The 22,500-nt window shown below is 45.1% G+C and overlaps 6 protein-coding genes across 14 annotated transcripts in view; 3 read left to right on the top strand and 3 right to left on the bottom strand.

The window, feature by feature from the left end:
* The window catches only part of eif5b (eukaryotic translation initiation factor 5B), an 18,851-nt gene extending 12,719 nt beyond the window's left edge, over positions 1-6,132 (bottom strand). For both annotated transcript variants that reach the window (XM_035393319.1, XM_035393320.1), the window contains exons 1-6: positions 5,981-6,132; positions 2,720-2,842; positions 2,531-2,615; positions 1,318-2,005; positions 874-1,091; positions 167-317 (exon numbers count right to left, since the gene is read on the bottom strand). In XM_035393319.1, the coding sequence (XP_035249210.1) occupies positions 167-317; positions 874-1,091; positions 1,318-2,005; positions 2,531-2,615; positions 2,720-2,842; positions 5,981-6,015 (1,300 nt within the window). In that variant the 5' untranslated portion in view covers positions 6,016-6,132. The remainder of the gene's footprint in view (positions 1-166; positions 318-873; positions 1,092-1,317; positions 2,006-2,530; positions 2,616-2,719; positions 2,843-5,980) is intronic.
* On the top strand, positions 4,795-11,725 carry txndc9 (thioredoxin domain containing 9). 3 transcript variants are annotated; one of them, XM_035393323.1, is made up of 5 exons: positions 4,795-4,813; positions 8,211-8,414; positions 9,178-9,296; positions 9,671-9,925; positions 10,585-11,725. In XM_035393323.1, the coding sequence occupies exons 2-5, from the start codon at positions 8,229-8,231 to the stop codon at positions 10,703-10,705; spliced, it is 681 nt and encodes a 226-aa protein (XP_035249214.1). In that variant the 5' UTR covers positions 4,795-4,813; positions 8,211-8,228; the 3' UTR covers positions 10,706-11,725. The 3 variants fall into 3 exon arrangements, with proteins under 3 accessions (XP_035249214.1, XP_035249212.1, XP_035249213.1); XM_035393321.1 differs by lacking the exon at positions 4,795-4,813 and adding an exon at positions 7,252-7,349; XM_035393322.1 differs by lacking the exon at positions 4,795-4,813 and adding an exon at positions 7,296-7,353.
* Positions 11,726-11,938: 213 nt separating this feature from the next.
* mrpl30 (mitochondrial ribosomal protein L30) lies at positions 11,939-14,134 on the bottom strand. The gene is made up of 5 exons (XM_035393325.1): positions 13,852-14,134; positions 13,397-13,474; positions 13,019-13,165; positions 12,835-12,908; positions 11,939-12,124 (listed from the first exon to the last, which is right to left on the bottom strand). The coding sequence occupies exons 1-5, from the start codon at positions 13,897-13,899 to the stop codon at positions 11,992-11,994; spliced, it is 480 nt and encodes a 159-aa protein (XP_035249216.1). The 5' UTR covers positions 13,900-14,134; the 3' UTR covers positions 11,939-11,991.
* A 225-nt stretch (positions 14,135-14,359) lies between these two features.
* mitd1 (MIT, microtubule interacting and transport, domain containing 1) lies at positions 14,360-17,649 on the top strand. Its single transcript, XM_035394779.1, has 7 exons — positions 14,360-14,841; positions 15,024-15,125; positions 15,319-15,455; positions 15,781-15,867; positions 16,289-16,404; positions 16,575-16,635; positions 16,727-17,649. Exons 1-7 carry the CDS (start codon positions 14,697-14,699, stop codon positions 16,820-16,822), a joined length of 744 nt encoding a protein of 247 aa, XP_035250670.1. The 5' UTR covers positions 14,360-14,696; the 3' UTR covers positions 16,823-17,649.
* lipt1 (lipoyltransferase 1) lies at positions 17,650-18,936 on the bottom strand. The gene has a single exon (XM_035394778.1). The coding sequence runs from the start codon at positions 18,810-18,812 to the stop codon at positions 17,673-17,675; it is 1,140 nt and encodes a 379-aa protein (XP_035250669.1). The 5' UTR covers positions 18,813-18,936; the 3' UTR covers positions 17,650-17,672.
* A 368-nt stretch (positions 18,937-19,304) lies between these two features.
* The window catches only part of tsga10 (testis specific, 10), a 13,622-nt gene continuing 10,426 nt past the window's right edge, over positions 19,305-22,500 (top strand). The window contains exons 1-5 of one of the 6 annotated variants that reach the window (XM_035392787.1): positions 19,305-19,463; positions 20,633-20,725; positions 21,216-21,371; positions 21,613-21,678; positions 21,966-22,116. In XM_035392787.1, coding sequence (XP_035248678.1) covers positions 19,425-19,463; positions 20,633-20,725; positions 21,216-21,371; positions 21,613-21,678; positions 21,966-22,116 — 505 coding nt within the window. In that variant the 5' untranslated portion in view covers positions 19,305-19,424. Of the gene's footprint in view, positions 19,464-19,987; positions 20,096-20,632; positions 20,726-21,185; positions 21,372-21,612; positions 21,679-21,965; positions 22,117-22,500 lie in introns of those variants that run through there. The other 5 variants (XM_035392790.1, XM_035392786.1, XM_035392792.1 and 2 more) reach the window with 5 other exon arrangements.

Raw genomic sequence — 22,500 nt, 5'->3', positions numbered from 1 at the left:
CCACCCCACTCCACTCAATCCCGCCCTGCCCCACCCCACCCCTCTCAACTCCGCCCCACCCCACCCCACCCAGTCCAGCCCCGTACCCCGCCACCACCCCACCCCACTCAATCCCGCCCCACCCCACCCCACTCAACCCCACCCCGCCCCGCCCCGCCCCACCCACCCTGCGCCTGCAGCAGTTTGAGGGTGGCCTCAGCCCTCGCTCGGGCGTCCTTCTGCGCCTTGGTCAGCAGTTTCCCCTCCTTCTTTAACCTCTCCTTCCTCTCTTTCTCCTTCTGTTTCTTCTTCTCCTTCTTCTCTTGCTCCAGACGCTCCTGCCACAGCAAGGCATGGAGTTAACAGGGTGTAGCATATTCGACCGACACACATTTTCACAAGAGTGAACATTTAAGGAAACGCCTTAACAAAGTATATTCTTACAGCTGTAGCAAATGTATGTGTGTGTGTGTGTGTGTGTATGCGCGTCCGCATGTGTGAGTGTGTGTATCTGCATGTGTGTGCGTGTGTGTGTGCATGTGCGTGTGCGTGTCTGTGTCTGTGTGTGTGTGTGTGTGCGTGTGTGCGAGAGAGTGTCTGTGTGTGTGTGTGTGTGTGTGTGTGCGTGAGTGTGTGTGCCTGTGTGTGTGTGTGTGAGTGAGTGTGTGCGTGAGTGTGTGTGTGTGTGTGTGTGTGTTTGCGTGTGTGTGTGTGTATGTGTATGTATGTGTGAGTGTGTGAGTGTGAGTGTGTGAGTGTCTGTGTGTGTGTGTGTGTGTGTGTGTGTGTGCGTGAGTGTGTGTGCCTGTGTGTGTGTGTGTGAGTGAGTGTGTGCGTGAGTGTGTGTATGTATGTGTGAGTGTGTGTATGTGTGTGTGAGTGTGTGTGTAGTACCTGCTCCAGCCTGAGAGCCTCCTGCTCCTCCAGGCGTTTTATCCTGGCCTCCTCCTCCTGCTTGGCTCGCTCCTCCTCCTCCTTCAGCCGGGCCAGCGCCTCCTGCATGGCCTTCACTGCCGCCTTGCTCGGGCCCTTCTTCTTCTCCTTCTCCTTCTCCTCCTTCTCTCCCTTCTTCTTCTTCTTGTCCTTCTTCTTCTTGTCTCCCTCCATCTCCTCTGAAACCGCAAGAATGTGTGTGTGTGTGAGACACTGCCGTACCGCTCAGTGCGTGTGTGTGTGTGTGTGTGTGTGTGTGTGTGTGTGTGTGCATGCGTGTGCGTGTGTCACCTGAGCCATTAACATCACATAGCTTTCCAGCTGCTTTCACTGGTACTGGAATGAATTTTGGTGTCTGAAATGACCTGGGATAAATCACACACAGATACCCCCCGCTTAGCTCACCATCCCCTTGGGCTTCGGCTCCTTCCTGGTCCTCGGCAACTGTTGCTACGGCAGGAGGGGCAGCCTCCGGCTCCTTCTTGGCAGCTTCCTTCTTGGGCTTGGCCTCAGTGACCTTCTCAGTCTCCTCCTCTTTCTCTTTCTCCTTCTCCTTCTGTTTCCGCAGCTTGGCTCGTTCCTCCTCCTTCTTCTTGCGATCGCGTTCCTTCTTCTCCGCCTTCTTCTGCGCCGCCGTCTTCATCTTAAAGTTGCCCTCGTCTTCCTCAGCTCCCTCGTCCTCTCCACCGCTGTCCGCCCTCCCTTTACCTTTCTGGTTGCCGTGGCCACGGGCCTTTGACGGCAGTTGGGCGGAGTCATCGTCCGAGTCCTCCCCCACCCCGGCCTTGTCCGTGCCCCCGCGCTCCTCCTCCTCCTCTTCCTCAGAATCAGACAGCTGTTTCCTGTTCCCCTTCTTTCCCGCTTTGTTCTTCCTCCTGGGCTTGGAGCCGTCTTCGTCGGAGTCCGAGGCCGCGGCGGCGGTTTTGGCCTTGTCCCTCTGGCCGCCGTCGTTCTCCGCCTCCCCGACACTCCGCCCGTCCTCACCATCCTCATCCTCGAAGCTTCCCTTCTTTCCCTTGCGCATCTTTTTCTTCTCCGCCTTTGTTGGGGCGGAGCTAGGCTCTGGCTCCGCCTCCTCTGTGGCATCAGGTTTCTGAAAATGGAAAAAGTGAACATTCAGACGATAGGACTGGTATTGCAAATGCACACAAACTCTCTCTGTCATTTTATTGGCTGATTCTGGGCTACATAATTAACATGGTCCTTAGAGAATGAGGGCAGGCCTTCTGGTGGCCTCTTGCTTGATGCAGTAGGTTCATCAATCCCCGTCTCCACGGTGACAAATACGACGAGACTCTCGTGAAACCACGTCTAGATATATGTGATAAAATGTGTGAACGAGCAATCTTATGCTTAAAGCGGGGTTTAGATGATTGTTGTTTTCAGCGGTATGAGGAGTAAAAGTGAGGTTGAAATCGTTGGGATACGGTGATATGAGGAGTAAAAGTGAGGTTGAAATCGTTGGGATACGGTGGTACGAGGAGTAAATTGCGATGCGATCAGTGTGACACAGCGGTGGATTTGGAGAGGTGGGACTTTGCCGTCTCTGGACGTGCGAAAGCCGGTACGTGCAGCAGAATGGATCTTTGGGGCTCAAGCACATCCCCGAAGGCCTGACCTTGCCCGCAGCTGGCTCTTTACTGGGTTTGGCTCCATCGGTATCTATAGAGAGTTCCTCCAGCTCTTTCAAAATGTCCTCTTCGCTGTAAAAGAAGAGGCGGGTGTTGAGTGAGAGACATTCTTACGCGCAATATTACTGAACTGTACATGCTTTGGCAAATGGGGGGGGGGGGGGGGTGCTACGTACTCAAACTCCTCCTTCTTCCCGCCTTTCTTCTTCTTGGCCCGCCCCTTGGCCTGTTCCTTGGGCGCCCCGGCCCCCTCGATCTCTGCAGCGAGGGCGTCGATGTCGATGCCGTCATCTTTGGAGCTGTGGAGACACAACCCAAACCCGTGCGCACGTTTTCACAAATCGCTCACCGACGGTCCAGCTTATCACTGCGCTTCCTGTCATTAGACCCGGGCTTCTAAACTCAAAACTCAGAGCAGCTTCTCAACCTGACAGGAAACGGTGAAAGTCATGACTACTGCTCATGATAATTACTGTTCTTGACGTTTAAATAAGCAAGAAGAGGTACAGAACGTTCCCAAAAACAGAACCTTATTTCAACTGGCATGCAGCAGCCAATCCCTCACACTTAAACTCAAAATTCAGAGCAGCTTCTCAACCTGACAGGAAACGGTGAAAGTCATGACTACTGCTCATGATAATTACTGTACTTGACGTTTAAATAAGCAAGAAGAGGTACAGAACGTTCCCAAAAACAGACCCTTATTTCAACTGGCGTGCAGCAGCCAATCCCTCACACTATCTCGCTTCCTGTCCGCTGTCATGTGCAGCAGAGGGAGAGTCCGGCCTGCATGCGGCACTGTGTTATAAGATAAAGTTGCCTAGACGTTGCCAACGGTTGCAAAGATTTCCGTTTTAGCAGCTAGTCGCTAAAGCTTTCAACACTCAGTCTCAGACAGTGCGAGGGGAGAAAGAGCGAGATTTAAAAATCCAAGTCAAACACATACCACCAGAACCACCTTTCACTTAACCAAAATAATAATAATAATAATAGTACTCATATCCATGTTTCAAAGGCATAGCTGCAGGCAGTGCAAGCAGTTCAGTGTGATCACCACGTGTCAGAAAGGATCAAAGGACAGGAGGCGAGTAACTTTCACAATTCAGGTGTGAATGTTACTCCTCTCCTCCCCCCCCCCCCCCCCCCCCAAGAGACCTCAGCATTAGACAGTGAGACCAATAGCAGCTGCTTCCTCTGTGTAAACAACACAGCACTGCTAGCATGTCGCTCACGCAGCACAGGCAAGCAGACACACGACAGAGCAAGTTTAGGGCAGTGGGCCCTGCACCTGTCCAGCTGTCCTCACAAACACCCAAAAACATCTCTCCTGATGTGAAATACAGACGGCATGTTCTCAATATTAAATATATCCTGCAATATATCTGACAATATAAAAGCAACTGTCCACGCAGACATGCCGTCCAGAAACATAAACCTGACTTACATTCTCAGCTCGGGGAGCAGAATGAGAATGCAGAGAGACCAGACGAGCCTTCTCCAGGAAGAGTGTGGTAAGAGAGCGCGTGCTTCCCAGCAGGCAGAAAAATGAAGGGGCCCCACGGGTGAACAGCACCCTTGAAAGAGCCCGCCAGCGGCAGTGTCCGTCCCGCGTGCTTTACATCACACTGGCATCACTCGGGGGTTCAGGTCAGCACAAAAAACTGCTCGCCTCAGCACAAACGACTGGCTGGTCTCACTCAACAGGGCTACATCACAGAGAAGTGTGGAAGTTCTACATGACAAGCCTAGTGGAAATACTGAGCGCTAACTACCGTACATTTTACAACAGACTTGTTTTTTTTTTTTAATCAAGTTGGAAAGGATCTGACGGCATGAGTTTAGTCCCACGCATTTACACCATTATTTCCAACTGAATCAAAGCTTCGCACACACCTACTTGTGTGATCAAAACGCACCTTAGCTAACAATTGTGAAATTCATCGACACTGTTAGGGTACTGGTATTTGTGTATGTATACACAGTGCAGTCCGTATGTGGACAGTGTCACAATTTTTTGTTGTTCTGGCTCGTTAGACCCAGGCCGTAATTCCTACACGATTCACCCGATATGGATTTAAATAGCCGCAAATTAAAACTGGCAATCTGCACTTGAACCATACGTTCATCGTCGTATGTGCTGGATCACAGAGCCAAAAACAGCGCGCGCGCACCCACAGTCTACACATACAGCGCATGTGCGTTCAGTTAAAGCACAGTACGCCACAGAACGCCGTGACCTCTCAGCCGAGGTTTTCCAAACGGGCCTCACGGTGAGTGTCATAACGAACTGGATCAAACTGTAATACGGTAATTAACCTACAAGGCCAAACAACTCTCACATTTGCATCCGTGAAGTAACGGTGGTTAAAAATAGAATTGGTGCTCTTAAAATGCGGCTTCTAAACAAAGAAACAATGTCCCGAGGGCTCGTTTTCAGACGGCCGATTTGACTGGGTTCATACATCTCCGGCAAAACAATGAAACAACCGATCACTCTCTTTTTGGTTTTGTAAGAGAGCAACTGCGCAACACTGCGCTCATCGAAACTTTGTTATATCATCGAGATATTTCTGGATTAAACCAGCAAACCTGACTCCTCCACCGATCTAGATCGTTACCCGAGTGCTCAGCTGTACCTCTAGGAAAACGTCTATGACCGTCATGTTTAATGAAGATGCCCGCTCAACACCTTTCGTTATGAATTTTGACAAGAAGCAGAGTAAAAGCACTTCGGACCGGTAATGGAGTCAACTAGAAACGAACGGCTGACGCCCAACCACACGGCCGCACACGTAATCGCACGATGCCGGAGACAATGGGGGTAGAACGGCTGCATAATAAAAAGGGATGATGTTGCAAACCTGGCGGGAGGTGCTGGGGTACCCCGGCATTCTGGATGGATAGCTAGCTAAGCAGCGGTCCATCTCTACAACGTAAATCCCAACCGTAAGCACTCAATGTGATATGCGTCTTAAAAAGATGACAAGCTAGCGGACTCATTTAAGTCCATGCCAACCTCATAACAAAAAAACGTTACAAAATAAGTGAGCCAACACTGAAATCTGAAACCAGGAAATCGAACGCGTCTGAGAATGTACGTTTCTCTTATAACTTACATATAACACCGAAAACAAGTTCGCCATTGACAAAACGTCTGAGACATGTTGGAATAAAGCTAGACCGCTAACCGATATTATCGCCACAACATGCAGCTAGCAAGTTGGTTTACAAGGCTAAATGCATATCCGCATGTAAATACAGATAACAGGCTTTATGCTAAATTGGACAGTCAGCTAGCTAGCTTAGAGAAACAGGCCCAACCAGAGACACCTAAACTTATGATCAGCTAGCTACATTTTGTATTCCCTATTCCAAAAAATCACTACTTAGTTTACACCACCTGACATGGATTTGTTCTGGTTTAAGATGTCGTATACCTGTCTTCGCCCTTGTTTTTCTGTTTCTTTCCCATTATCCTTGATTGCTGGAATCAGTATTGAAATGTTCCAGATCCTCGCCTGCTTACCGCTGTTGCTCACATATGGTTGCAAAACCAAAAAGCGCATGCGTTTCCCCAACTGCGTGCGAATCCAATCTGGGCGCGCAAAATGATGACCTCACGCTGGCTTTATTCTAGGTCAGTCTAATCATTCTTAAAGCCATGATAATTAACGATGAAACGGTTTAACGATTTAGGACACACGCACACACAATAGGCTAAACACATCGATATATATTTTTTTTTCCCCTGTATTGACATTTTCCAGAAATACCGTTATTCTCCAGGGTGTTTTTTGGTACAGAGTCTAGAATGCATTATGACATTTCCTATTTAAAAAATCAAACCCACTATATTATGGAGACTTTATTTTATAATCTAACTACAACATTGACAAAATCCTGGTAAACAGGAACAACAGAGACATGCTGTGTAAACAAAAGTCACAATTTTTGAGGAGTTGGTTTGACAACCCCCTGACACCCCCTACCCCTACTGACACCCCCCCAACCCCCCACCCCCCACCCCCCTTCCTATTCCATTGCTTTTGGTGCTGTTTCATCAGGTGTTGCAGCTTTTTTCTGGGACAGTTCTTCATCTTGCATACCTTGTCTAAATCCTCTCGACTCACCTGTAGGAAAGATATGTTTTTCCAAACTCAAGAAAACCTATACGTGCACCATTTCAAGCAAATATTGTTTCAATTCCATATGTGACTGTACAATATTTTTGGGGAAAAAGTTTGGCTCATTCCCCATAAGTTATTCATTACAAATAAGGTCAGGGATACTTCTTTCAGAATTTTACATGCCTTCTAACTCGCGAATTGTTAGACAGGTGTACTATTCGGAATCCGAGAGTATGATAGAAATAAATAAAATTATTTCTTCTTGTTAAATCTAATCATTATATTTGCTAAATTCCCACATGTACAAACATAAATTATCTCATGAGAAACCACTGTTTGAAATATGTTAAAGGAGTTTCAGCTATACATTCACATTTCAGTCCTCTGATAACTTAAAAGCTGTTAAAACCTTGAATATTTATACTCAATTTCATTTGATTTGATTCTGTCTTTTATTTTTCTGTCATTCCCCGTGGCTCAATTTTCATTACATGCCTGTACATGTTTTATTTGTGCTTTTGTAACGTAAATGTCAGCAATAATTTTTTTTTTAAATAAGAGAAAAAAAGAACAGGATCTAGAGGAAGTTCGTTGTCTTTGTCGCATATGGATGACGTTTTCGGAAATTATCTTAACGCAAGCGGGGCGGTTATTCTTTCTTTCGCAAACCAATATAGAGGTGGGTAAGTTTGGCGAATTATTCGTAGGCCAAAGGGTTTGAATAATGTATATTTATAAAGGACAGACATTATCTACTAGTGTACTTATGTACACGTTGTTAAATTTAGTTTGCTTGCAAGCGAACGTTTGAGTTGGGTTTGTTTTGCTAATATTCGTGAGCTAGCTAGCATATGTGGCTAGCTAAATTTAGCATTATACAGTAACAACTCGTTATTCCTTTGTTAGCTGGCTAGCGGCTAGCTAGTTACAGCACTCGTTCAAATTAGACAGCAGTAACGAGTGAACCATCATCACTGGTTACTTATTTGTTTGTTGTAGATCTATGTATTGACACGACACGCGTAGATTGCTTGTTAAAATGGCTTTCCTCGGTTTAGGCGGCTAACATTAGCCAACCTCAGGGTCGGATGGGGTGCAGTGCGCGGTTACCATGGTCACTGCTAGCTAACGTTAGCTCGCATATCCAAGTTGTTTGTTGACTTATACGTGTAAATGGTCCTAGCGCTCAAGTTGGGATAACCTTAGGAAGTGTCCAGATTTCCCTGTGGTAATTTTTGTGATGAGTTACACTTGTTGGCTAGCTGGTGATCTTTCAATTGAACTGTGTGTAGCTAGCTAACTGGCCAGAACGTTAACACAAACATTTCAGATATAACCGGCTAACGTCACCCAGCAACACTCTCTGAGAAGGCTGTGTAAATGTTGTAGTTAGACACTCCATAAGATAATGGCAGCAATTGTACTTATGTGGATTAAATTTAAACGTATTGCGTATTGTTTTAGGAGATGGTCCACAGACCGAACATATCTATCCGAGTTGCCTAACGTCCGGTGTGTTTTACTCGTTGTTGCGCTCCAGCGATCGCAGTAAGCGGAAATGGCGGGTCAGTCAATGGATATAGTTGCGAAGGTGCTGGAGCAGCAGGTGCTGCAGTCGGCGCGGCTGGTGGAGGAGCAGCTGGATGCGGAGCTGGGGAAGCTGGAGAAGATGGATGAGGACGATCTGGAGAAGCTGAAGGAGAGGAGGCTGGAGGCACTGAAGAAAGCACAGAAACAGAAGCAGGTGGGCTTAACGCCAGGGAGCCCCGTTGGGCATGCCAGCCTACTCAGGCCCCCTGTTCCCTGGATCCTCTCCCAGCTCTGTCCGATGTTGGGTGTCCTGTCCAGACCCAGAGGAATTTAGTTGACTTTGGTTGCTTGTTTTAATTTCCCTTTCATAAAGTTAAAGAGGACTGTGGATTGATATCTATAAGGTTTCTTAATGTGGTGGGTAGTGTGGTTGCTTTATGAGTAATTAGAAATTGGGGTTGAGAACATGGATAGCTGACCTTAAAGGGACCCTGCAGTCGATGCCTGTGATTGCCAAGATGGTAGCCATATTGCTTAGAAAGCACGGTGCTCAAAGTCATACTGATGGGAGTTGTAGTGAAATAAAGAAGAGTGTGGGAGAGGACTGTTTTAACCAGCACATCTGCAACTGTCCTTTAATATCCTTATATCCTTAATAACTACAGGGCAATTAAAAATACACATATTTAGACAGGGAAAGTGAAATGCAAAACTACAAATCCACTCCCATTTTCCAATAAACTTTTGACCCTTCACATCAATCAAAATGCAAGCAAGCAAAAACTCATTAATTTTCATCAATGTGTTTTCATCCATTTTGAAAGGATATTAAAGGACAGTTGCAGATGTGCTGGTTAAAACAGTCCTCTCCCACACTCTTCTTTATTTCACTACAACTCCCATCAGTATGGCCCTATAAAGCAGGAATACAGTAGTAGCGTCTAACTCGCCGTCGTTTCTGCCTTGTGTCGCTGCAGGAGTGGCTCTCAAAGGGACATGGTGAATACAGGGAGATCCCCAGCGAGAAAGACTTTTTCTCCGAGGTGAAAGAAAGCAAGAACGTGGTTTGCCATTTCTACAGGGACTCAACGTTCAGGTGAGGAGGTCAAAAAATCTTTCCAGTTCTGGCCTCCAGGTTCATGAGTCCCTGGAGATGGGGGCTGGTGATGGGGACACTGTGCTGTGGTAGGTGCAGCCTGTCTGAACCACTGAACCAGGGCCCCAACTCCCTGGAGAGAGCATCTCGGTGTGACGATGTATTCATTCCCAGTTTATTGGCTCTATAATTCCTGTCTTCTCAACCTTAGCTGGTGATCTTTCTGGTACAAAATGGCTGCCGTGTGTTCCCCGCTTTCATTATGGGAAACCTGAGATGTAACGTGCTGAATAAATGCAGTTGATCATTACCGAGGGTAACGTTTACTCCTTTGTTCCCTCTCCCAAACAAAAAAAAAAAAAAAACAATAAAAGTTGCAAAATTCTTGACAAGCACCTGACTTCGCTGGCCAAGAAGCACCTGGAGACCAAGTTCATCAAGCTGAACGTGGAGAAGGCGCCCTTCCTGACGGAGAGACTGCACATCAAGGTCATCCCCACCATGGCGCTGGTGAAGGACGGCAAGACCAAGGACTACGTGGTGGGCTTCGGCGACCTGGGCAACACGGACGAGTTCCCCACCGAGGTCCTGGAGTGGCGGCTGGGCTGCGCTGACATCATCACCTACAGGTACCGTGCGCGGGGGAGGGTAACACCGCGTGATGCGCGCGCGCCTTTTGGGTTTCGGGTATTTTTTCTGTTCACAGAATGTTGTTTTTTAAAAAAAATCAAGTTTCTGGTCACCAGGTCGTTAATGCAGCGGGGTTTACTTTGTGTGCACACACAGGGTTCCAGGTATGAGATGTGAGGTAAATTTGAGTGTAGAAGAGAAGTGACTGTGTTCAGTCCAGCTGATGTTGAATAGATTGATGCTGTATTTCAGTGGTTCTCAACTCGGGCCAGAAAGGGCCGGTGTGGGTGCAGGCTTTTGTTCCAACCAAGCAGTTACACACCTGATTCTACTAATCAACCTTTGGAGTCTTTACTAAGGACCTTGATTAGTAGCATCAGGTGTGTAACTGCTTGGTTGGAACAAAAGCCTGCACCCACACCGGCCCTTTCTGGCCCGAGTTGAGAACCACTGCTATATTTGAATGTGAAAATGAATCCTTAGCAGAGTAACATGAGAATGGACTAATACAAAAAAAGACTAAAGAGAGCTGGAACACAGCTTTAGACTGAAAGCACTTCAGTGAACAGAACTTTCTCTGATAGTTCGCGTCTGTGGTGAGCTGAATTTGACTACCACAAATCCACCTTCCAGAACCTTCTTTATATTTTTGTTCTAGTGGCAACCTGTTGGAGCCTCCCACAATTGGTCAGAAGTCGGGGTCAAAGTTCACCAAGGTGGACAAGAAGACCATCAGGGGAAAAGGGTACGACTCGGACTCTGATTCTGACGATGATTAGAGGACACTGCCCACTTCCTGTCTCTCTCTCAGGACTTCCTTTTCAGTCCTTGGTTACAGACCAGCAGTTCCAAACCAACTAAATCACAGCTCGTCCTTCTCATTTAAGGCATCCTCATTTTCCTCAGCCTATCAGATGGCTCAATAATTTATTAGTGTCTCGTTGCTGAATAACATTTTTGTTTGACTTTTTTTTTTTTTCTTTTTTGAAAGAATGAATTAATTGAAAAATATTGTTTTATTTGGTACTGAATTTGCCTGTAGTGAACCATCTTAAATGCAGGTATCAGTAACTGGGTGCATTCTGTGATTCTGAATATCACAATTTACCCAGCATTTTTTACACTAACCTGGAGACTGGTTCTGCCTGAGCCATAAACACACTGCAGCATGCGGCAAATCAGGGGTGTGTGGTGTCATCCGAAAAGGGCCCGGCGTGGGTGCAGGCTTCTATTTCAGCCCAGGACTACAACACCTGACTCGACTGAAAACGATCAGTTAATTCGTCAAGACCTTGATAAGCAGAATCAGGTGTCTTAGTGCTGGGCTTAAACAACAACACCAGCCCATTTCAGATAAGACTGAACACCCCAGATCAAAATTAAAAAGGTGGTTTGATGCAGCAACATCAAGCCCAATGACTAGGCTATATCCCCCTCTTGGACTTGTGCCTGTAACAGTACATTTTGATGAAATTAGATTTTTATCTGAATGTTAAAATCTGATGAGTGTATTAATTCTTTTTCTGTGTGTATTAATTTCTAATTCTTTTGCTTTTAAAATGTTTAATTTAAATTTTTTTTACAGCAGTGGCACTAACATTAATGATCACCTCTTTATTTTGGGATGGTGGGTGGGTGGAGTGATCCTTCAGCTGCCTGTGAGGGACTAACTGTGTCATTCTGTGAACCTCCTCCTCCTCCTCCTCCTCGTTTTGTCTCATTGCTTAAGATGGTAGCACAGGTTTTGAGGTTTTTCTAGAAATGTGTGCTTTATCTTAAAATAAACGGACTCCCTGGTGTATCTGTCTCTTGTGAAAACATGTGGCTACACCAGTAACAGCTCAGCTATGCAAAACATTTGCAGAGTCATTCAGGGCTCACGTAATACCCAAATGTGCATCATGATTCTTTACAAAAAACATTCCAACTTTTATGTCTAAGTGCAGCATCACTGAATGTTCATGACGTGCCTATAGCATGGCACATTTCAGAATAAAAGTCCTCACAAGGCATGGCAATAGAAAGATTTAATTATTTTACAGGATAGCCAGCATGACGCTTTGGCCTAAGGCTCGATGGCCTTTGGCTCCAGGGGTTTGAGTCGCTTTCTGACCACCAGCTCTCCTCTGCTGGTCAGCAGCGTGTCGGCTATGTCCTCTTCAGCCGGAAGTCCTTGGGGCAGCTTCAGGGGCTGGATCCTGCAAACAGGCGGCACTTTGAACACACAGCACTAACACCGCGAGTACAAGCCTGGTCTCAGGCAGGCATTAACCAGGGCTTTACGATACCCAATAAAAACCCAGCAGAATGATGCAGCGCTCTGACCAATGATTTCAACAGGGCTGACTGAAATGTTATCTATTAGTGCACCGTTTGGATTTTGGGAATTTTGATTCTCTGTGCCACCTGCACAGATCACATTGTTTACATACAATCCATTTATACAGCTGGATATCTTGCTGAAGAAATTTAGGTTTGGTTCATTGTTCATGAGTAGAACAGCAGTGACCCACCTGGGAATCAAACCTACAGCCTTAAATTTGCAAGCCCAGTTCCCAAAACATTGTGCTACACCGCTGGCCAGCTACCAGGCCGATGGCCTCGCCAAGGTGCACAATATTACTGTTATTCAGCATTCAAAGAGAACTACAATATTCTAAATATACTGTAGGAGTAAAACAGCATAGTGGACCAGCACATACCACACTGGGTAGAAGCTGAGAGCCTAGGTTTACATCATGGCTTAGACACCAATGTACCAAAGCCAAATATTTGCCAAATTCCAATGCAAATCCAGCCATCAGACACAGGACATATTTGTGCATTAACCTGTAGTTAGCACATGATGTAGCTGAGGAATATGCTCTCCTATATTGTACTTTTAAATGGTCAAAAAATGAAAACTTACTTTACAAGGTGTTTTATGACTTTCAGTTTGTTATTGACCGAAGGGATATTCTTATGTACACAAGCTTGGTGGGCCTGGAAAGATATACACAGAACAGTCACAGACAAAACAGATTAAATGTCACCTATATAGCAGCATAGGCATAAATATTTTATTAAAGAACATAAAACTGAATAACTGGTACCTTTCCCAGGCCAAGGTCGTGCACAATCTTTTTCTCCCAGTAGGGTCGGCGAATCGCGGTCTTCACCCGCGTGACAAGATGCAGCTTGTGAGGTTGCTCGGGGTCCCCGCCATATTTCTCGTGCTCTTTGGACCGTTCCTCAAACACCTGAATGCACAGATGAAGACTGCTGCCTATCCACACTTTTGACCCACAGATCCACATACATATTTGTTTGCTAATCACGACTTGATTCTCACGATGGTTTAGCACAACAGGTAGGCTAACAAACATTTTTTGCACAAGACGCACAGAAACGCACGTAAGATATAAAGCTTTTCATTTAAATAACTTTCACAAGCAGCAAACACAATAATGTGAATTGGTTCATCCTCACACCTCTGGAGGAATGCGTGGTTTGGTGAATTTGCAGCGTAGAGACACCATCCAGGGCAACTGTGTGGCCTCTGGCAAATTCTGAAATAAATAAAAATGACAAGGGCACTCATAATTGCTGTACACCACATAAAAAAATTATACGACATGCATACCCCCAATATAACAACAAAACCGTATAATTACACATTGGCTACAAGACCAATAATAAAACGCAGACATTATTTCATGGTCAACAGTCACGTTTCGTTTAAATTACGATATTAGTAAGACATCTGATCAGCATTTACTTCCAAAATAGTTGCTTGCCAGTTGCCACCTCCTTGACTGAAAGTAGATTGTAGTATTTTTACTGATATATCACACATTTTGTTCGGAAAACTAGCAAGACCTACCTACTCAAACCAAGGCAATGCATATGATATTTAGTAGCCGACCTTTGTTGACAACGTTCTTACCTTAACTGCAAATGAAGGTTTCTGCAATGCACGACAGAAAACAGCCATTTGGACCGGTGACACCAAGGTTATAACTTATCTCTGTAAATGGCTAGCAAAATGAGTAGCCTATGATCTAAAAAACGCCAGATGCAATACTTGTTGTTGTATATCAGCTACTATTAATAAACATCACATTGTTTCGTTTTTCAGACATTTGAAATAATTAAAACTCAACGCTCACACAAGCACGCACGAATTCTAAAGGAAACCGGAAGCTGTTACGTTTGTTCTGTTGTCCGCATTTTTCGCCAGCTCTTTCGTTCCTTTTTTAATCTAGCCATTTTCTTCATATATAACATAACACATCTTAGTTTTAATTTAACCAAAATTTCAAATTATATAAATTATTATCATGTATTTAAATAAATACAATGTGCAATGTATTTCACACTGGCAGATTTGTTAATGCCTTTTACATTGACAGATTTCTTGAAGTCGCTCTAATGTTTCCTGTGGGTATTATTATTGTGTCGTACAGCAGTGAAGTAGAATCAGGAAGTTACTGCCGTTTCATTGGCGATAGCGAATATCATTGATGTGTCTTATTAAGCTACATAATAGCTGTACGGTACAACAGTGTTGTTCTGAAAGTAAACATTATACTCTTATTACCCAAATAGTTGTTTGTACCGATGGTCGACGTTTACCATGTGAAATGGAAGTGGAATTAACTTAAATTTAAGGCCAAGGCGTTAACACTTTACCAGCGTGAATGCGATTGCAGTTCGGGAAACTTGCTGGTCTTTACCTCCTCACCAGTCCGCCAAATTTAGCTTTCGACAGACACAGGGGACCATTTGATCATGACACAAAATCATGTACCGGGCATGGAAGCGTCAGCTGTCTCCGTTCTCAAGAGGGCTGTGGAGCTGGACCACAGCTCGCGCTTCCAGGAATCCATCGTCTGCTATCAAGAAGGAATCCAGCTACTGCTGGACGTGCTGAAAGGTATGGGGTTACATTCGTAGCTTGCTATAGTCAGTTATCGACCTGTCATGCACATGTATTATACATAACCCGGTATATTCGTGCTTACTTTTACCACATAGTGCATACAATTATGGTGGACTAGGTGGTAAAGGAACCCAATGAGCTTTGCCAGGTAAAGTTGTGTGCCTGTTTCTCAACAGCTATCAAGGATGACTCAAAGAAAGCTCATTACAGGGAAAAGATTAAGGGCTACATGGAGCGAGCCGAGCAGATTAAAGTCCATCTTACGCGAGAAAAAGAAGGTACTGTTGCTGAAATGATCAAACCACAGCCACTGTTAGGAATTCAGTCTGACCGACTGTCATATTGTCACACTTTGATTCCTGGTAAAGTAAAAAAAATAAAAATAAATAATTAATTGATCTTTGTGTATAAATTCCCATATTAAAGCATTAAAACTCCTCTGCTTCCCCTTCTTTGTCTTTTGCATGCAAGAGGGTAAATATCATGAACAGGTTAAAATAGCAGAGAACGCCACGGGATACAGCTACGACACCCTGTTCCGACCTTACATCAGCGAGACCCTGACGGAGGTGTGGGTGGAGGATCCGTACATCCGATACATCCATCAGGTAACGGAACATAAGGGCCTGGGAGTGGCCTCGTCATGGATATTGCCATGCAGTCGGGCTGACAGCGTAGTATAATGGGTAAGGAACTGGCCTTGTAACCTAAAGGTCACAGGTTCAATTTGAGGACACCGCCACTGTAAATGTAATGGTATGTAATCTAAGAACATTGGTGTTTCACCTTCTCCTACAGAATTATAAGATGGACTGAAATATTCAGGAATTCCTTGTGACCGTAGCTAGTAAACGCACTGCTCCACATGTTAAGTTATAGACAGATGTTCTTCTTGCGCTGAGGGTCTTGTTTGTCTCTCTCTCTCGTCGCCAGCTCTATAACTTCTTGCGCTTCTGTGAAATGCTGCTGAAGGCTCCCTGTAAAGTCCGGAGGATTCACCTCCTCACCTCCCAGGAGGAGGTGAGCGTGCTCAGACCACCGTGCCCCTCATGCCCAGCAGTGCGCAGCTCCTGCATGCGTTAATGCAAGTTGGCCTGAGTGAGGAGTCTTAAAAAACATGCAAACCAACATTGTCATTGTATCTGTAAATGTGATGTCATAGGACACACAAAAATCCTCCTATGAATGTCATTTTAAATTCCATTACTGCCAATTCCCATAATGCATGAATTTACTAATGTTAATACTCTATTCTTTCACTAGTAATTGTTCACAATACACTCATATAATTAATTGTTTCTCTTAGTGACAGTTCACTCTCATACATTGTCTTCGGTCATTCTTTCTCTGATGTGACCCTTTATTTCCAGTGTCAGTAAGGGCCTTGTGTTTCTCTCAGATGTTAAAAGGTTAAAGGTTAAAGGTCAGTGGTGCTTTGTAGGGCGAGGGCTCTTCGCAGCAGACCAATGCCCTGGCTGAAATTAAGCAGTCACTGCAGGCCCATGAGGTGACCCTGGATCTCCAGTACTCCTCCTCCATCCATGACAGGGAAATCAGGTCAGTCCCCAATCCCCTTCCATCTCCTTATAAGTGTCTACCAAATGGCTCAGATGTGGAAATGTACATGCCCTTCTAAAGACCATCTTGAATCTCAGTCATTGTATTTTATTCTGACAAAACTGTAGCGGGTCAGAGGAAACCCAGTAATTAACGTGATAATTCAACAGGTTTGACAATGGCTGGATAATCAAGATCGGAAGAGGTCTGGACTACTTTAAGAGGCCACAGGCAAGGCTTGATCAGTGTTTTTTTTGTATTTTTTAACAAAAGATTCTGATGTTCATGCAGTCTTAGAAAAGATCTTTTATTTTTCTTTCAGGGTCGATTCTCCGTTGGGTATTGCGACTATGACTTGAGGCAGTGTCAAGAGACGACGGTCGATGTTTTCCACACAAAACACACGAAGACAACTTAACCATTAACACTGTTTTCGTAAATCCGCTGGAGGACATTGGGCGCAGTATAAAAATCATGCTGGACTTCTTAAGCTTTCAGGGCAGCATTCTTACAGAGATAATGTAATTTAACTTTCATGTAATTTCATTGGAGTTTTTATATTTTGTATATGAAAAAGACTGACAAACATGGAAAAAAACCTTCACACTGGATCTTCCAACCTCACCACCTGTAATGAGTCTGTTAAAAATAGACATTTATGGTACATTAATGTTGGTAAGATTGGAAGGAGATCCAGTGTGCTGCAGTTGTTCCTCCCCGTCATTGTTTTAAGCACCTGGACACAAAAGATGACCAAGAATTTTTACTATAAATTGTGTGTGGGGAAAAAGATGAAATGCTAAGTGCCTTGGAAATATAATACAAATCATTGTGGATTGTAGGGATGGATTTAGGTCTGCCATAATTCCTGAGCATGTCGGATTCTTTGCTGCTCAGTTTGGGAAACACGTGTCTCCTTAACATTTAAAGGGTCAGTTACGCTGGTTTGGGAGTAAAGTGAGTGCATTTGGCTCGTGCGCGGTCTTCCACACGCGCCATTTGCACAGCTGTAGTGCGCAGATTCACCAAAATATGTCACGTGCATTACTTTTCTGAGCTCCTCTACACAGCGATCTTCCGAACTGGCGCTGGAGTCAGCCCTATCCTGTTTGCACTACAATAGGAGGGTGGCCTTTCAGATATAAGTGTATGTTTACGAATGTATATTTGTTACTTTATTGATGGATACACAATGGATGGATACTGTATGTCTGATATCCTGAATAAAAAAATAAGACATTTTAATTCCAGTATACGTTGATGTTTATTCACATGACAGCAGCCACATGGTGGTATAGAATATTCATCTTGGTTTCAAGTTCACTGTTCAGCGGGGTTGTCCTCAGCACAGCCGACGTAAGAACCGCGACTTCACTGGGGCAGAACTTGCAACCGACCAAGAGGGCGTTTAGTTCGTGACAGAGCGCTGTGGGCAGCCAATCCTGAGGTAGTTCGATGGAACAGGTCTCTATAATACCATTCTTTACGTCCATATTTAGAGTGACTTTGGTGGTGGAAGCTTCGTAGCTGACCTCAAAGCAGGTACTGACGCTGAACTTAGGCGTTCTCCCGAACACCCATTCCCAGGTCTGAAGTTCAGAGGCCATTTTATGGATGCCGGGAAGGCACAGCTCGTCTGTTGGGTCAACAAGCATGACTGCGCCGTTCAGTCCAAACTCCGCACTGTACTGGGATGCTATGGCCTCCATGATCGTGTCGCAGTCTAAAGTTGGGTCCTCATCCACGAGATTTCTCACGGGCGAGGGCACGCTGGGTGTCGCATTGCTCCTGATTGATCGGCACGTGCTTTTCAGAACCGGGGACAGCAGTGCCAGATCTGCTGCGCAAAGCAGTGTGCAATGATGATACGCGTCTGCTCGCCCCAATTTAGCGGCAGTCCCAGATATTTTAAAGTCCCGATTTAGTAGTATGTCGAATCTATCGGTTGCGTGCACATCCAGGGCGGGACGCAGTTTCTTTAAAGCGCTGGTAACAATGTTAAGATTCTTGTGTCGATCGTACTTTCGCTTTGACGTGAAGAAGGTCATGTTGATGTTCCCCAGGTCTTGGTACACGGTCCCTCCACCACTCCGCCGTCTCGCGAGTGGGACCCCCCTCTCTCTCATTAGGTGGACGTTACACTCCTGCCAGGGATTCTGATGTCTGCCGATGACCACTGCTGCGGCGTTTCTCCACAGGAATAGTATCCTCCGATCCTGGAGGTCCACGTGCTGGTGTACCCAGTCCTCAAAAGCCAGGTTCTCAAAAATGTCAGTGGACATGGATTGAAGGACGAGGCCGGTTTTGCCATTCTGCTCAATGACAGCTGACAAAGTGCTCAGTGGTCGAATTAGACGTAAACACCCCCTAGTGTTTGCGTACACGTGGGCACAAGTCCTTAATATCATTGCACATCTAACGATTAAATGACTAAAACCTATTAATACAGAAAAGTCTTTAAAATGCAAGAGATATATTGAACGTCTCTAAAGAACTTGCGCCATGCGCAGTAATATGACGGCTACATCCACTTCCTGGGTTAAAGGACGTGAAATAATGATATATGTCCATCCAGCACCATCTAGTGGTGGAACAAACACGGGAAGGTTCAGTTTTCAGCTTGGACAAGAAAGAGATGTTTATTGGCCATAGCCTGCATCCAGAGATTTTGCAGCGTGCGGTTCTTCAGTATATGATACACAGAACTATTTACGGGCGCAGTCTTCATAGAGTTACATATTAACTTTATTAAGTACATCTCAAGGATAGTGCACTTTGTTAGCGGTATAACAAGTAAAAGTGAAAAACTAAACGATGCAATTATTTCCCATGTAACGTTAGTATCATGCAAACACACCAGGCACACTCATGATAAGGGTCCCCCCGTCATAGTTTCAGGCAAGTCGTGACATGAAAGGCAGGGCAGACGAATTAACCACCTGCAACGGGGTCAGTCGTACTTGAGCAACTCCTGCAGCTTGGAATCACAATTGCCCTTTCCCTGGAAACCTCTGCATAAAATGATGATGGAATCCACAAGCGATTCGGACAAGCAAGAGGTAATCTATTTATAGAAATATCAGGTGTAGCATATTACACGTTGCTTACTATAAAAACAGATAGTACATTTCATGCATGATAACACACATGCACAAACTGGATTTTCTATACCAGATACAGAAGAGAAGAGAACGTGTGGGCATATTTCACAAGCAGTCCGAAATGAAATTAATTAGTTCCCTCTCATATTGTCGACTGAATCAGTAATCAAACTTATGTTTAAATTATATTTGTATTGTTATGGGCCAGCCTGCTTTCCTGATTTAATATTTTAAAAAGTATTAGCGATTATTCATCTTGTAAAATATACGCGTGTACTATTATTATTATTATTATTATTACTACTATAAATGTATGGTCCATGCTTCATCTCCGCGTGTTGAGTAGGGTAGTAGAGTAAAATCTGTGTAGAACGCAAAGTTGCCAAGGCACCGTCACAACACCAAGCGGAATCTTCGTTGTGATTGGTTGTGATGCTAATGCTGAGTTGTGATTGGTCAGTCCTAAACCAGAACGGAAAAGCGGTTTAATTGTTACCGCTGGTGAAACTCAGCCAGCTTTAGCGAGCCCTTTCATTACACTCCTGTCTCTCAACCTTTATTGTCACATCTCTCCAGTTAAGACGAAGAAGGTAGTTATCTTTATACATTTCGGGTTAATCCTATCACATCGTTAGCTAACTTAAGACATCTTTCTGCCCGTATAATATGTTTTTTGCGCTCACAAGGAAACTAAATGAGACAATCGAGCACAAGTAAGGTTCTGTGAGCCGTTATTTGTTCATTCGTTAATTACTGCTGGTTAGCTAAGATAACTTATGTCGGTTGTTATTACTGCATTGCATCTTTACGTCAGGAGCATGTCGTGAGTTTATATGTTTGGCAGTGCATGCATGGAGGCATAGGTGGTTGCATGAGCGTTGCCATGCCAACCGTAACTGTTTCGAACAGTGCGAGAAAAACTCATTTTGAATGTCTATGGAATGTCTTCCTACAAGCATGTGTGTGGAGCGCGCGAGTTTGTGCATGAATAGGTCTATACCTAAATTGGTATTTCTAATTTCTCTGTTGTGCAGTGCATCAGATTTAAAAGCACAGTTTATAAGGTGTTAACTAACAGCAATTGAACTGTGAAGTGATCAGAGGCTCGGTGTAATTGTGATTTGCAGAGTCCTTTGAGTGAAAAAACAGAGGGTAGCCCTCCTGAACTTGCAGGTACGAACGGGGACCACAGGAGCATCACCTGTGAGCAGAATAGTCAGGTAATTTTCATCCAGTGTCAGTGTAGTTCTGGGTGGCAGTTGTATATCAAAGTTGTATATCAATTTTATACACGTGTGGACAGGTGTGCGTGCATGCGTGTGGTTGTGGACGTGTGTGCATGCATGCATGTGCTTGTGTATTTATGTGTGAACATGTGTGTGTGCATGCATGTGCTTGTGTATGTGTGTGTGCATGCATGTGTTTATGCATATGTGTATGGGTGTGTGTGTGTTCATGCTTGTGTATATGTGTGTTTGTGCATATATGTGACTGCATATGCATGCTTGTATAGATGTGTGATTGTGCATATGTGTGCTTGTATAGATGTGTTATTGTGCATATATGTGATTGTGCATATACGTGCTTGTATAGATGTGTAATTGTGCATATGTGTGCTTGTATAGATGTGTAATTGTGCATATATGTGATTGTGCATATGCGTGCTTGTGTCCGATTGAGGTTTTGAGGAAGGATGTGGCTGGGCTGCAGCAGGAGGGCCAGGTGAGCCAACAGGTGGAGGATCTGATCCAGCAGAACCAGCAGCTGCACCAGGAGCTGAGCCAGGTCAGTCAGCTCTCCCTGCAGCTGGAAGAGGACAAGAGGACCCTGCTGGACACAGCGATCAGCAGGACAGAGGAAGCTCAGGTGTGCTGCTGTGGCTGGGGGTGCGAACGGGACAGGGGTGACAACGGGACAGGGGTGACAACGGGACAGGGGTGCGCACGGGACAGGGGTGAGAACGGGACAGGGGTGAGAACGGGACTGGGGATGCGAACAGGAGAGAAGTGCAAACGGGACAGGGGATGCGAACGGGACAGGGGTGCGAATGGGAAAAGGGTGCGAACGGGACAGGCTGAAGCAGCTTTCTGGTCTTATCTGTTTTTAGAGCGCCATCAACAATCTGCAGACGAAGGTCACCTGCCTGGCGGATACTGTCACCGACCTTAAAACTGTACGTTCCTCCTGGACCTCGGCTTGTTATTGCCTGCTCATGTCATAAAATTATGGCCTGGAATAGTATGTCAATCCCGACATTTAAATATAATCTCCACGTTTTTAGAGTCATTGGCACTGACTTGTAACCTCTGTCAGTCATCCTATGCGTCCTCTTACCTTCTTCACTCTAGGAGGTCTGGTACTGTGTAACTGTTTATGAATTTTAAACTGTTGTTGAATTCATGATTTGAAAACTGTACTGGGCTGAACTCCCCTTCTCCTCCTGCTGCCCCTGTCCCACAGGAGAGGGCGTTGGCCCGGTCCAGCCTGGACCAGCTGCGGGCCCAGCAGAGTCGCACAGCGGAACAGAACCAGGACCTGCGCGCCTCTGTTCGCCAGTTGCGCCGCGAGAGGGACGCTCTGGCCAATCAGCTGGGGAAGCTTCAGCTCTCAGGTACCGGGTGCTCATGGGATACGTGTGGGAACAAATAACATTTACTGTCTGAAATACACTTTTCTTTAACACGTGCACCAGTAAAATACTGTGAAAGCAATCGCTGTTACATGCTAAAGAATAAAATACATTTGAATTCCATATTTGAACATAGTTAAATGCAGAAGTATTGGGACAGCTGTGTTACATTGGTTGTTTTTCCCTCTGTTCGAAAATGAGCAGAGCGTGAAATGCACCGAGCGAGTTCGGTGAGGAAACTCTTGCTACAGAATGGCAGTTGAAGTGTGCAGAAGCCAACAATATTCAGAGAAATGCCGCCAAACTGAATTTAGCCTCATAGCCATCGTTTGTTTTGAAGTAGGAACATGAGTAGCACAGAAGGAA

Source organism: Anguilla anguilla, chromosome 15 (assembly GCF_013347855.1).
Source record: "Anguilla anguilla isolate fAngAng1 chromosome 15, fAngAng1.pri, whole genome shotgun sequence".
NCBI lineage: Eukaryota > Metazoa > Chordata > Actinopteri > Anguilliformes > Anguillidae > Anguilla > Anguilla anguilla.
Note: the sequence above shows the minus strand (reverse complement) of the source record. Positions and strands in the feature narration are given on the sequence as shown.